At 29.3% G+C, this 12,741-nt stretch overlaps 1 protein-coding gene across 1 annotated transcript; it reads right to left on the minus strand.

Moving 5' to 3' along the window:
* Positions 1-583: 583 nt before the first annotated feature.
* Positions 584-1,690, minus strand: LOC123227408 (zinc finger protein GIS). Its single transcript, XM_044652197.1, has one exon. It carries the CDS (start codon positions 1,466-1,468, stop codon positions 668-670), a length of 801 nt encoding a protein of 266 aa, XP_044508132.1. The 5' UTR covers positions 1,469-1,690; the 3' UTR covers positions 584-667.
* Between the last annotated feature and the right edge of the window lie 11,051 nt (positions 1,691-12,741).

Consider the following 12,741-nt stretch of genomic DNA (forward strand, 5'->3'; position numbering starts at 1 on the left):
CTGAAACTTGCCACCTTGTTTCCTCAGCTTCAAGTTTCGTCAGAGGATCTCAATCTTTTAATATGCTCTGATTTAACATAATTTGATAATTTATAGTTTGATTGGACCTTTTATATATATATATATATATATATATATATATATATAAAATACATAAGCAAATTAATTCAAAATTTCTTTCACTTTCCATTTTTCTTTCTGTATTTAATTTGTCTAGGGGTTGAAATATTAATTTTTTAATTGATTTTGATGTTATTTACGAATCGTTCATTGGAGATCTAACAATGTAATTCCTATGAAATCAAGAATATCTGATATCCCAACCCGAAACATTATCATGAAAATATCATTTTCTTTCTGTATTTTCTGCAGGAGAAGATGAAGATGTTGAAGAAGAAGAAGAAGAAAGAAGTGAAAGCTCTATATGTTGCACACGTTTGTTTCTGCAGATCTTCACGTGTAAAACCAGAAATTAATTGCACGCACCATTGGCCATTTTTATGATTTGATCTCAGAGTTATAATGAGCACGTAAACATAAAAAATTAATTGAGAAATAATGATAAAAAAGTGAAGAAGATAAATTAATTAATCGTCTCAAATTCTCTTTCATCAGAAGTTAATTTAAGGAATTAACATTCATATTAATATTAATAGTAATTCTAATATCACAGATGTAGATCCAAACTTACTTGGTCTTGCCCGCTTGGTTTCGACTCATAAACGAACCGCCCTTGCCCGTTGGAGCCGCCATTAACAACCACTTGATGATGATGATGATGAGATCTCAATTCTTCAGAAGCAAACAATGGCAAAGGATGCATCGAACGGTCACGATTGAAACTACCATTACTCTGTACGGCAGGGATTCGCCACAGCCCCAACGGGCTGCCGTTGATCGGCGGCTGCGAACTATACGAGCTGCTATTATGGCTGCTGTAAAACCTGGTGATGTTACTGTTACTTGAAGTGCTGGTGTTGCTGCTCCATGAAGGATAATTTATCGTCGGAGGTGGCGTGGAGCCGAGGCGGTAGTTCATTAAGCCGTAAACATGCGCTTCGGAGAACGAATTCTGCACCATCGCCGATTGAAGATGCGCTCTTTTCGCGTGTTGGCGCTCTCGTTTGTGGGCGTTTTGATGGCCGCCTAAGGCTTGTGATGTTGGGAAGTTTCTGCAACAATAATGACATTCGAATCTTCGACTGTTATCTACATTATTGTTATTGATACTATTCTCGTTAATCTCTTTGAGACTTGAAGCCTCCTCGTTATTTGTTTCAGCTGATTCAGAGTAATCATCTCCAGCGCCGCCTGCAGATGTATTATAGCCGGTGCCGAATTCTTTTCCGAAGAGACGAATGCCCTTTTCTTTATTCAACGAGGGAGGCGCCGGACGGATGAAGGGGAGTTGAGAGAAAGATTCTACGTTCATGAAGTCAAGAGTTTCTCTTTCACTGGTCTTGTCCATGGAGTTTAAGGCGTAAACAAAAAAGGTGAAAAGATTTGAGAGAAGGGGGAGGAGTTTGTTTAGGTGAGAAAGAGAGGAAGAAAGAGAGGAGAAAGAGGAAGAGGATGAGGGATTGATGAAGAAGAAATGGGGTGACCCATATGTGAGAGTGAGGGCTGACAAGGCCACAAGTTGTGGTCAGATGATGAGAGTTGAGTTGAGTTAGGGTTGTCAAAGTACCATACATCTTTCACTTATTTTTTCTTTGGAAACTTCTGCCACACACCTCCTAACTTCAAACTATTCAGTTATCACCCTTACCTTTCTCTTCACAAAAGAGAAAAAAATAATTATGGGCAGTGAATGTATGTAAAATATATATGTATATGTATATATATGTATGCTAATCTCATCTGACACATCTTTATAGGCTCATCTGATGCATGTACAGTGAATGAATACACAAATAACTAATAAGAGACTATAGGACACTTGATATAAAGGTTGTTTTATTATCTAAATTAAAAAATTATTTTAAAAATAGATTATTGTAAAAATTATTAGATATAAATTATTATTATATTTGATAAAAATAAATAGATAAAAATAATTATTATATTTGTTTAGAGATAATAAAATAATATTAATATATTATTTTACTTAAATACCTTTGAGTTTAATTATTCTAAAATATTTTTATATTATTTATTATAGTAATTAAAAATGGGATTATTTTTATCTTAAAAATTAATAAATAAGGATATAATTATAATAAAATCAATATTATTTTGATAATCTTTTAATACTTAAATTAAAGGTAGTAATCAGATTACTTCTTATATTACCTATCACATCAATATTGATAAGGAAAGATTATCATAAAAAATGGATTACCAGAATAATTTTTCTATCTATTGAACCAAACACCCTCTATATGTTATGTGCATGGTTGCATACAACATATGCGTAGACATGAGATGCACTCATTATTAACTTATTATATCTATATGCGTGGACATTTTAATACTTAAGTTGAAGGTAGTAACTAGATTACTTCTTATATTACCTATCACATAAACATTGGTAAGAAAAAATTATCATAAAAAATAGATTATCAAAATAATTTTTCTATCTATTGAACCAAACACCCTCTATATGTTATGTGCATGGTTACATACAACAAATGCGTGGACATGAGATGCACTCATTATTAACTGATTATATCTTCCTCCATTATATATAACACATACTCCTATTGGAGAGACATTGAAATTTATGTATATTAGTATTACTATACCTATTATTAATTAGAGATGGCCGAAGGGAGAGTCAGGTATGGATCAAATATTTTAATCTTGTCTCTATTTTTATTGAAAAAAATTTTCATTATCCTCATCTCATTCCTCATATAAGGATGATAGGGAATCCGTATTTCCTCTCCGTAGAAAAAAATTTTCTTCTCTTTCTCTTCCCATCCAATAGCAAAAATTTTTCACATTTTTCCCTTTCTATTTCTACAAGAAAAATAATAGAATTTTTATTGAATGTGAAGACATATTTATGATAATTCAAAACTTTAAAAGATAATTCAATATATAAATAATAAAAGAAACTAAATAAAGGATAAGTTGAGGATATATTTGTTCTTGTCTCTTAATGTTAGTTTCATGGGTTGAATTATGATTTCTTATTCTTACTATAAAGGATGAATTTCCTAACATCACATTGTTCAGACTATATTATAAGTTCCTATTCAAGATGATATACATCTACATTCTATGTTATTGATCAGTACTCTTTACTTTGCATTTATTACAGATCTTGCATTAATCTTTCAATCAATCATTATTTTTTATTCATATTAATAAAGCATTGGAAAATTAAAAAAAAAAAAAAAACGTACTTCATAGTATATGAAGGGCGAATTGTAATTTACAGCAAAGGAATGGATGTTTGAAAGAATAAAAAAAACTAGAAGCTGTTTGGTAGATTGGATAATCAACAACAACAACAACAAAAAGATTCTAGCTCCTCTTAATAAATTAGGATTTGATAAGTAACGAAAGTATGAATGTTGATATATATTGATCAAAGATGTATTGTTATTATCAATATTTATTAATGTGCTAAATCGTCTTGTTTTGGTATATAATATCTAAATTTTCTTGGTGGTATATGAATGTTGATATATATATATATATATATATATATTTATATTTATATTTATATAATGTGGTACCACCTCATAGACTGATAGGTGTTACTGCTAATTAATATCAATGGGCCTCTCTTCTGCTATGTATTACCTCCTAATTAATTTTTAGAGAAATTAATTTTCCCACCCAAGGTTTGATGTAAAAACACTTTTTCATCTCTAGTTTGTATAAATAACATTTTCACCCAAACTCAAATTATATTTAAAAAAAAAACAACATAAAGGCAAAATAATATTTTTTTTACTATCTATTAATTTTAAAAATAAAAACAACTTTCTATTAGACTCAAACATTTTAAATATGATAATTTGACTCTTAAATAATACTATTATATTTTATGTAATTTTTTGAAGGTGTAATTGTCATTAAGAAAAGAGGAAGAAGGGGTGAGAATAAGAAAAAAAAGAAATTAAGTGGCTTTTTTAATAATTTAGATATTTAAAAGATTATTTTTAATTATTGTTAATTTAGGGTTATATGATAATTTTGAAAAATGAAATAATAGGGATAAAATGATAATTTCACTCTTTAAAATTATTGTTTCATTAATATAGTTTAATTTTGGGTAGAAATTTGTTATTAACGCTTGATTTTTGGATAAAAAATGTTATTTATACCAACTAAGGGTGGAAAGGTATTTTAAGACAAAACCTTGGGTGGGAAGATGTAATTCACACTAATTTTTATCACAACTGTAATTGAATTGGAATATCATACCAGATATTACAAATGAAATCTTATAGTGTTACTCTCATACTATTTTCAAATTATTAATGCTTTTATTTTCTTCTTTGTTAGAGCAAACTTCCCCGTTAGATTAGATCTAGATTCAGTTTAAGTTGCTTTGGATTGAATAAGTTGTGTTTAAGTCTCAATTTGTCAATCTCGAGTCTTTCTCAAATTGGTTTTTTTAGAATTAAATCGATCTCAAATTAGACTTTATTCGACTCAGTCTATATTGAATCAAGCTTTACTTTTAGGTCTTACTATGATGCACTTTCAATTTCAATTACCTTTCTTGAAACAACAGTACATCAACTAGTAGATTATGTATTATTCAGGTATAAAATGGTCAATTCTATGTTCATTATTTTCTTCCATTTGACCTAATCTATTCTACATCTCATTATACAGTAATATATTTTTCCTTTTAAAATTTCTAAATAAAAATATTTTATTCTTTTTTAATTTTATTATATCCAACTATATACACTTTCTATATATCATACAAAAAAAAAATTTAAGTGTAAATATAACTTCTATCAATTATATATTAAATTATTCATGGATATAAAAGCTTTTGATAGGAGAAATTTTAATTAAAACTTCATTATATAATAAATATTGTTTTTCTAACTCTTTCTATATATTATACAAGAAAATTATCAAATGTAAAGATAACTTTAGTGTTTTTAAAAATTTAATATTCTGTTCGAAAATTGGGCAAAAATTTAATCTTTCAAGTTTCAACATTTGTCAACCATATAGTAAACTGTTAACAATATTAGTTAACGAGAACTGTCTTTTATAAAAGATAATAATAAGAACCCACTTGCGTGTATCCATCAGTCAACAGCTAGCTGACCTTTTATTGTAAAATTTAATTTTCCCAAGAGGTAAATGACTCAGTTACATTAAAAATTAAAGCAAATTTATCAGTCTATCTCTCTCTTATCAACTTTCTTTGAATTTTTTCTGTGTTTCTTTCACTTTCACTGAGAAACAAGTTGATGATGATTAATTCAATCCTGAGAAACTCTCTCTCCAGGACCAGGTACTCCAAAGTTGGTGCTGCTTCTTTATAGCTGTTGGCTGTTTTATATCTGTTGCAGGGATTCTACTTAGTAGAATTGTGGTCCTCAGAAAGATAGATATGAAAGAAAAAAAATAAAATAAAAACAGAGTGATTGTTGTTTTAGTACGAAAATGAAGAAGACAAAGCTAAATCTATATGCACATATTTTATTTTCCCTTCTATCATGGCCAACAAAGTACACCATTTCTCTTTATATATATAATTTTTAAAGAAAATATGAAAGTTGGATTTGGGTGATCCTAATGCCGATTCTGTAATTTGACTCTACTTTTATTTGCCTTTAGTTTACTTTTTTTTTTATATATATATATATAATTGGATGATTTTATAATTATTAAATAGGTATAAATGTATAAAGTACTTGTATAGTTGTCTCTACATGATTTCACTTTGATCATGCATACAAAGAAGAGAATCTAGCTAGCCAAAGTTCATGTCATTTTCTTTCACATGTAAAATTATTAGACACTAAAATAGTAATTAATAAGAGTAATATTATATGTACACACATTTTTTATACATAATTTGAATATACAGATAATATGTCATTATATGATTAAATGTTATTTTATCTTTAATAAAAAATTATCTAATTACATAATAAATATCATCGATGTACAAAAAATATATATGTATAGTTTTATTGAATTAAAAATACCACATTTTTAAACATAAAATTATGAACTTTATTAATAGAAAATGGTAACACTGAACAATATATTATCGTTACTTAATATTTTAAAAAATTTGTGGATTGATCAATAGAGATTTGCATTTTAAAGCCTTTACATTAATAAAGGTTTTTGTATTTTCAAATAAAAGGGTATGTGTTTGTGATATGGAAATTATATTTTTATTTTTAGGTGATCTTTTAACGAAGTGCTTAATTAATTTATAGTTGAAATGGGATATGGAAGTCAACTTGTTCCTTTTTCTTGTTTCACTTATTCCAAAAGAGCACATAATTTTTTACCACATTTGTGAGGTTAAATTGCAGTTGCTTTATATTTGAGTACAAAGAGAAAAAAGTAATCAATGTTGCAGTTCCGAATAGTGGTAAGATTTTTCTCAGCAGTCAGCTGCAGATTTAGATTTTCTTAGGAAATTATTCAAAATGGTAAAATTTTATGATATTTTTTGGCTTCTCTCTCCCTCTTTCTCCATTTTTCACTCTGCAAATTCAGACTGCTTTATTCGTGCATGCTTGACTCGTTTTGCAATTATACTAGTTCATAATTCTTCCTTTCTTTCCCATCCCAAGACAAGTCCCTTTCTTTTTCCCCTCTCCCATTTTCTCTTTTATTTTCTCTCTGCCGAATAATCAAACACCCAGTTTTACCCTCGAAATCAGTGGTCTTTTAGGGGGTAATATGGGTATTTCTGCATATAAGACGGTAAATTTATTTTACAATACATAAGGGGTCAAAATTGATGCAGTCTTTTTCTCTCTATTTCCACAATTTTAGTTTTGTAATTAATTGAAGTACTCTTTGATGGACCCGCTTGATTTCCCTCCTGCCAAACATGCCCTTCAATTTCACATTTTAATATTGTTTCTCTTGTTAAGCTCTAAGAATAAGCCAAACCCGTCTGCATTCATTCATGCAAAACTCTTTCTTTGCCAATACAGTCTTATTCACAGAGGCTGTGGGTTGGGAAGGGGACCATATGCTTTCAATACTTAATGCAACTGCACCTCTTTAATTATCCACTGATGTTGATCCCCAACTTGCCTATTTACCTTTGCTGGAGAATAATCTCCATGAAAATTTGCAGACATAGACGTTTACAATTTTTTTTTAAATAAAAAAATCAGTATCATATTTTTAAGCTTACTAAAATTAATTATATATTTTTATATAGGCCAAAGGACTTATTCTCACCCATAGTTTATTCTTCTCCCAAATTCTCACCCTTTATCTTTCAAGAACCCTTATACCCACCCATAGTCAGTTAAAGTTTATTCTTCTTTGCGAAGAAATAACATTGGAAGAAGGATATGTTAGAAAGGAAGAGACGTTGTCTGGAGATCAACGAAGAAGTCTCTTCGTCACCGAAAAAATTGAATTTGAAAAATTGAAAACCTTAAAAGAAAAATGTTATTTTTAAAAACTTATATTTGGAGAAATTGTTAGTTTTTTTATGGTTTATGAGGGAAAAAAAATAAAATTTAAATTTATTTTTAATATTACATATAAAATGACGATTTGTCTTTAAAACTAACAAATTTAACCACCCATAGGTGGGTAAAAAAGATTTTTAAAGTTAAAGAATAAAAACTAAAAAAAAAGGCAGACTTTGGGTGGGAATAAGTCCTACGGCCTTTTATATATTGTAAATTCTTATTGGCAAACCATGAAAGATTTATTAAACTTAATTATTTGTGTGCATAATTTGTGACCACACTGATTATATGTTATTTGATTGATACGTGACATAAGACATTTATGTACTACACCTATTACAATTTATACTTTTTATAATTTTGGTACAAATAGATAGCTGGATCATAATATGGTTTTATAAATGTCAACAATCAAGAAAATTTGGTTTATTTTAAAAACGACCCTTATTCTTTATTTTCAAATAATTTGAATATTGTTTTATTTATTAAAGTTTATATTCAAATTTCGAGTTCTCTATTTTACTCTATTGTTTTGATATATTTGTAGAGGAATTGTTCCTTTATAGATTGTGAGGTGGACGAAAATTTGAGGTTAAAGGGATTTTAACCTCATTTAGCTTAAAGGAGTTTGACTTATTATTCAAAAGAATCTTGATCATCTTCACCTAATATGAAGGCTTATCGAGAATAAATGGGATGCTCAAATCTATTTGTATAACATTGTCAATCGAATTCAATTTTATAGTCTCATTTTTTTCGTTTGTATGCTGAAAAATTAAATTTCATTGTTTAATTTGGCTTATAATGTATTTGGATAAATGGTTATACTTAAATATGTGAAAATTTATTTATTCCCTTTTTAGCCCTTTTTTTTCATTGCATGAGTTCATGACCATGTAATTAACTTTACATAGGTGATTGTGTTAACAAAGTGTAATCATAACCAACTTGTATAATTTATATTGGTATTATAACGGGTTGTAAATTTTCTATATTTAGTAGATCTACTCCCTTATTTATTTTAGCATATTTGTTTCTATTTTTTTATTAATCTTGTCATTTTTCAAAACGAATATGTTTCATGAAGGTGGATCAACTACTAGATCACCTATGTAGGTATTCCTACATACTTGGTTGTCGAAGTGCTTGAAGATTTGTTGTCAAATAGCCTCTTTCTCTCTAAACTTTTCACTTAACTAATCTCATTAGAAAACACCTCTTGCTACTGGAAATGATAAAGTCAACCTTCCTCTCTCTCTCTCTCTTTCAAAAATTCGGATAAGAATCATACCTCTAACATATGGGATATTAATCCTAAATATACAAATTTGTGTCTGATTTAAAGGTAATTTTCATAACAGCAAGCACGAGTGTGCATTATCTTGGTGTACGGTAATGCATCTCATTTAAAACTTGCCCAAATGCCTCTTATCTTATTTGCTAATGTTAAAACTATGCATGGGCATACATGATCTAATGTATGGTCATACATAAACTAAAATTAAATATTTTTATTTAATTTCAATCCAATTCTAAGCCTCAATCAACCAAGGCCAAAACTATATGGAAACTATTTTACCTTTGAACATACCTGTTAGTACTACAATTAATATAACTTGAAGTCTTTGATCTATGCTAGCAATTTCTACTTTATGGTCGTTCTCTGCCAACCTCCAAGTTGTTCATTAGTTAAGTCCTCTCCTTCCCATTTCTCTTCTCTTAACTTCTCTTTTTCCCGTTTCTCTTCTCTTAACTTCCAAGTCATTTCTAGTCACTCTTTGAGACCGTCAAGTTGTCCATCAAATACATATTCTTCTACATGTGCCTCTTCTCACTAAGCCCACTTAATAGCTATTACTCGAGCCTTTTGTGGATCAATCTCCATTCACACACATTTTAATATGTATCATGTACCTTTAACTATCATCATGTAATGATAAAAATTAGTCTAATCTACCTTCATATTATAAATAATGAATCTTTAAATTTATTAATAAATTAATTATATGTACACACACACACACATACAATCCCTGCCCTTCTCCTCGCATAAGATATCAATCTTAGTCGTCAGCTCGTCCCCATTATAGGGATGAAAATGATTCCACATCTCCTCCCTACGAAGGAAAACCCCTTCTTTATCCCCTCCTTGTCCCCGTGGGAAAAAATTCCTTTCTCATATCCGTAAAAAAAAAATTTCTCTTTATACCCTCTAAACACAATATAAATATATTAAATAACAAAATTAAGAAAAATTAAAATCAATCCATTATTTTAAAAGTCACAAATATAATATATTAATAGTTTTAATATGCACAACAAAAACTTAAATAAATTTGAAAAACATAAATAATCTAAAATTATAAAAATATGTTAATATTTTAAGTAAATATATTAATATAAAAACGGAGACGGGACAGGGCGAGAAGGGAACACATGCATCCCTATCCCTAATTGTGAGGATTTTTTTTATTGTCGTTTCCGTCCCTATCCCAGTCCTCTTTCCTGTTTCTATCAAAGAATTTCTTCTCTATTAAGGTCAAGAAAAATCAGAACCCTTAAAATCGAAACGAAATTGCCATCTCTATGCTAGAGATACCTTAATTCCCCTCTACAAGTAATTATTTCTTCGAGTACAAATGTGGACGCATGATTTATTAATTAATTGTATGTAAATCCCACTCAAATTCACTCAAATTAATTAATTAATAAGGGCAACTGCTATTAGATGTACATATTAATTCCCAACTGATTCATAAGTACTGTTATAGTATTAGTAGTACTTTAACCACAAAAAATCATTCTGTGAGGTTAATTTTTTGAAGGGAAATTATATTAGATGGCCAAATTACCCATCTATTAAGTAAAAATGCCCAATTTCTCTATTTATAAGCAAAAATACCCAATTTTCCTATTTCTAAGTAAAAATGCCCTAAACTTTTTTTAAAATACCAAAAATTCATCGTTTCCGCCTCCAATTTCAACACAAATCAAATTTACATAGGCTATAACATAAAACTCCTCAAGAAATTCAACAAAAACAACCAAGAATCAAAACATTTTAAGCATTATTCAAAATCAAAACTCTAAAATTTCAAATCATAAAATCTCACTCAAATCTCAATAATATGAACAATAACTTGATTCAAATAAGAGTAGAAAAAATATACTAACCTTCTTTGTCATTTTCGGTTATCGAAAAACACGAAAATCATCGAAAATCTCTTCGCCCGTGGGATGACCATGGAAGAAAAAATTCTTTGAATTTGTACAGTGGAACCGTGGAAGAATACCGTAGAAAATAAGAAAATTTTCTTTGTTTATATAGAGGGGCAGTTTGATCATTTCACAAAATAGGACATTTTTGCTTAAACCTTATTTTTTGGGTAATTTTCTCAGACCCCCTTAATTTTGGCCATTTAATATAATTTTCCTTTTTTTGAAAATTCTTAAATTTTCTGCCGTTCCCTTCAGGGCTTTGAAGAGATACCCTAATTACTTCGCCAATGTTAATTATTGTTTCTTCTTTTTGTTGGATTGCAAGCAAATGTTGACATCCTTAATCAATTAATTGCATGTAAATCTCACTCAAAATTAATGAGCTAAATATGTGATAGACTATGAATCCCTTTGATGTATTAATCCTTTAATTTATTAAGCAAGAACCTTCAGGATTTTATAAGAAGTCTTAAATGGGTTTCATTGAAAACTTGTATCAGAATTTAATATACAACAAATAATATGTAAAATTATTATTATTCTCTAATGCGGACATTTTGAAGATCTGAATATGCGGACATTGGGTGAGAGTACTTAGCAAACTGTAATCTTAAGAAGGCCAAAAGACTTATTCCCACCTAAGGCATAGTGAAATCCCCAACTGCTACCCTCCAACTTTCAAAAACCCAAATAACCCCTCATAAGCAAATTTATATTAAAAATCTCAGTTAAGGTTATAGGTAAAACCGTTATTTATTAAAAAAATTTAAAGTTTTATCATATTTTTCTCCCCAGGTTTAGAAATTTTACAATTTCCCTCAACCCAAAGTTTGAAAACTGACAAATACCCTTTAAGATTTGTTTTTATTCTCTCCGACACTGATTTGCTGTCTTCGGCCATCAACCGTCCTCCCTCTCACCTTTTCGCTCCCTCTAGTCACTCTCTCTTCCCTCTCTGACCATTTTCGATCGAGATGAAGATGAATAGTCTTTGTCTAAGACGAAGACACGTCATCTTTTTCTCTCAAATGCATCTTTGTCTCTCAGATAAAAACCATTCATCTTCATTTGAGACAAATACTCGACCAAAAACGACCAAAGGGGGAAAGGAGAGTGACCAAAGGGAGAGATAAGTCGAGAGAGAGAACAAATAATGACTAGAGATGGTGAATCAACATCGGAGAGAAGTAGAATAAACCCTAGAGAGTAATTGTTAGTTTTCAAACTTTGGGTTTGAGAAAATTATAAGTTTTTAAACCTGAAAAGGAAAAATGTGATAAAATTTTAAATTTTTAAGTAAATAATAATTTTACCCGTAACTCTAACTGAGATTTTTAACAAAAAGTTACTTATATATGGTATTTAGGTTTTTTAAAGTTCAAGAGTGGGGGTTTGGAATTTCACTATAGCTTGGGTAGAAATAAGTCGTTCAACCTCTTCAAAAATAGCTAGAGATAGATATGACAAATGGGTCAGACCGCACACAAAAAAATGGTCTAACTTGGTATTATAGTAGGTCGTGTCAAGTCGTGGGCTTTTAAGGCCTAGGCATCAAGCCCACGGGTTAGCCCAGCCCGATCAATTACTATTTATATAATTATTAAAAAAATAATTAAATAACAATTATAATATAAAAAATTATCTTTGTATTAAAATTAATATGTCAACCCATTTAAGGTCTAACACTATATATAGGGTTGATGCCTCTAAGACTAGACATTCACCTTTAATTTACACATTAAAAATTTTTTCAGTAACTGAGGATTTTAATATAAACGAATTAATATATATGTATATATATGTTAATTCGAGGGCAAAGCCCAAAAAAAGGGAAAAGGAAAATAAATCAAGAAAGAACTAAGGTTCTTCTAAAATCACATTCAAAAATCTCTTGAAGCTTAAGAAGAACATTAATAAT

The sequence above is a fragment of the Mangifera indica genome, chromosome 10, assembly GCF_011075055.1.
Source record: "Mangifera indica cultivar Alphonso chromosome 10, CATAS_Mindica_2.1, whole genome shotgun sequence".
NCBI classification, from domain to species: domain Eukaryota; kingdom Viridiplantae; phylum Streptophyta; class Magnoliopsida; order Sapindales; family Anacardiaceae; genus Mangifera; species Mangifera indica.

What these genes read in the sequence shown, in the direction of transcription:
- LOC123227408 (XM_044652197.1), bottom strand. Translation starts at nt 1,468, where the DNA reads ATGGACAAGACCAGTGAAAGAGAAACTCTTGACTTCATGAACGTAGAA.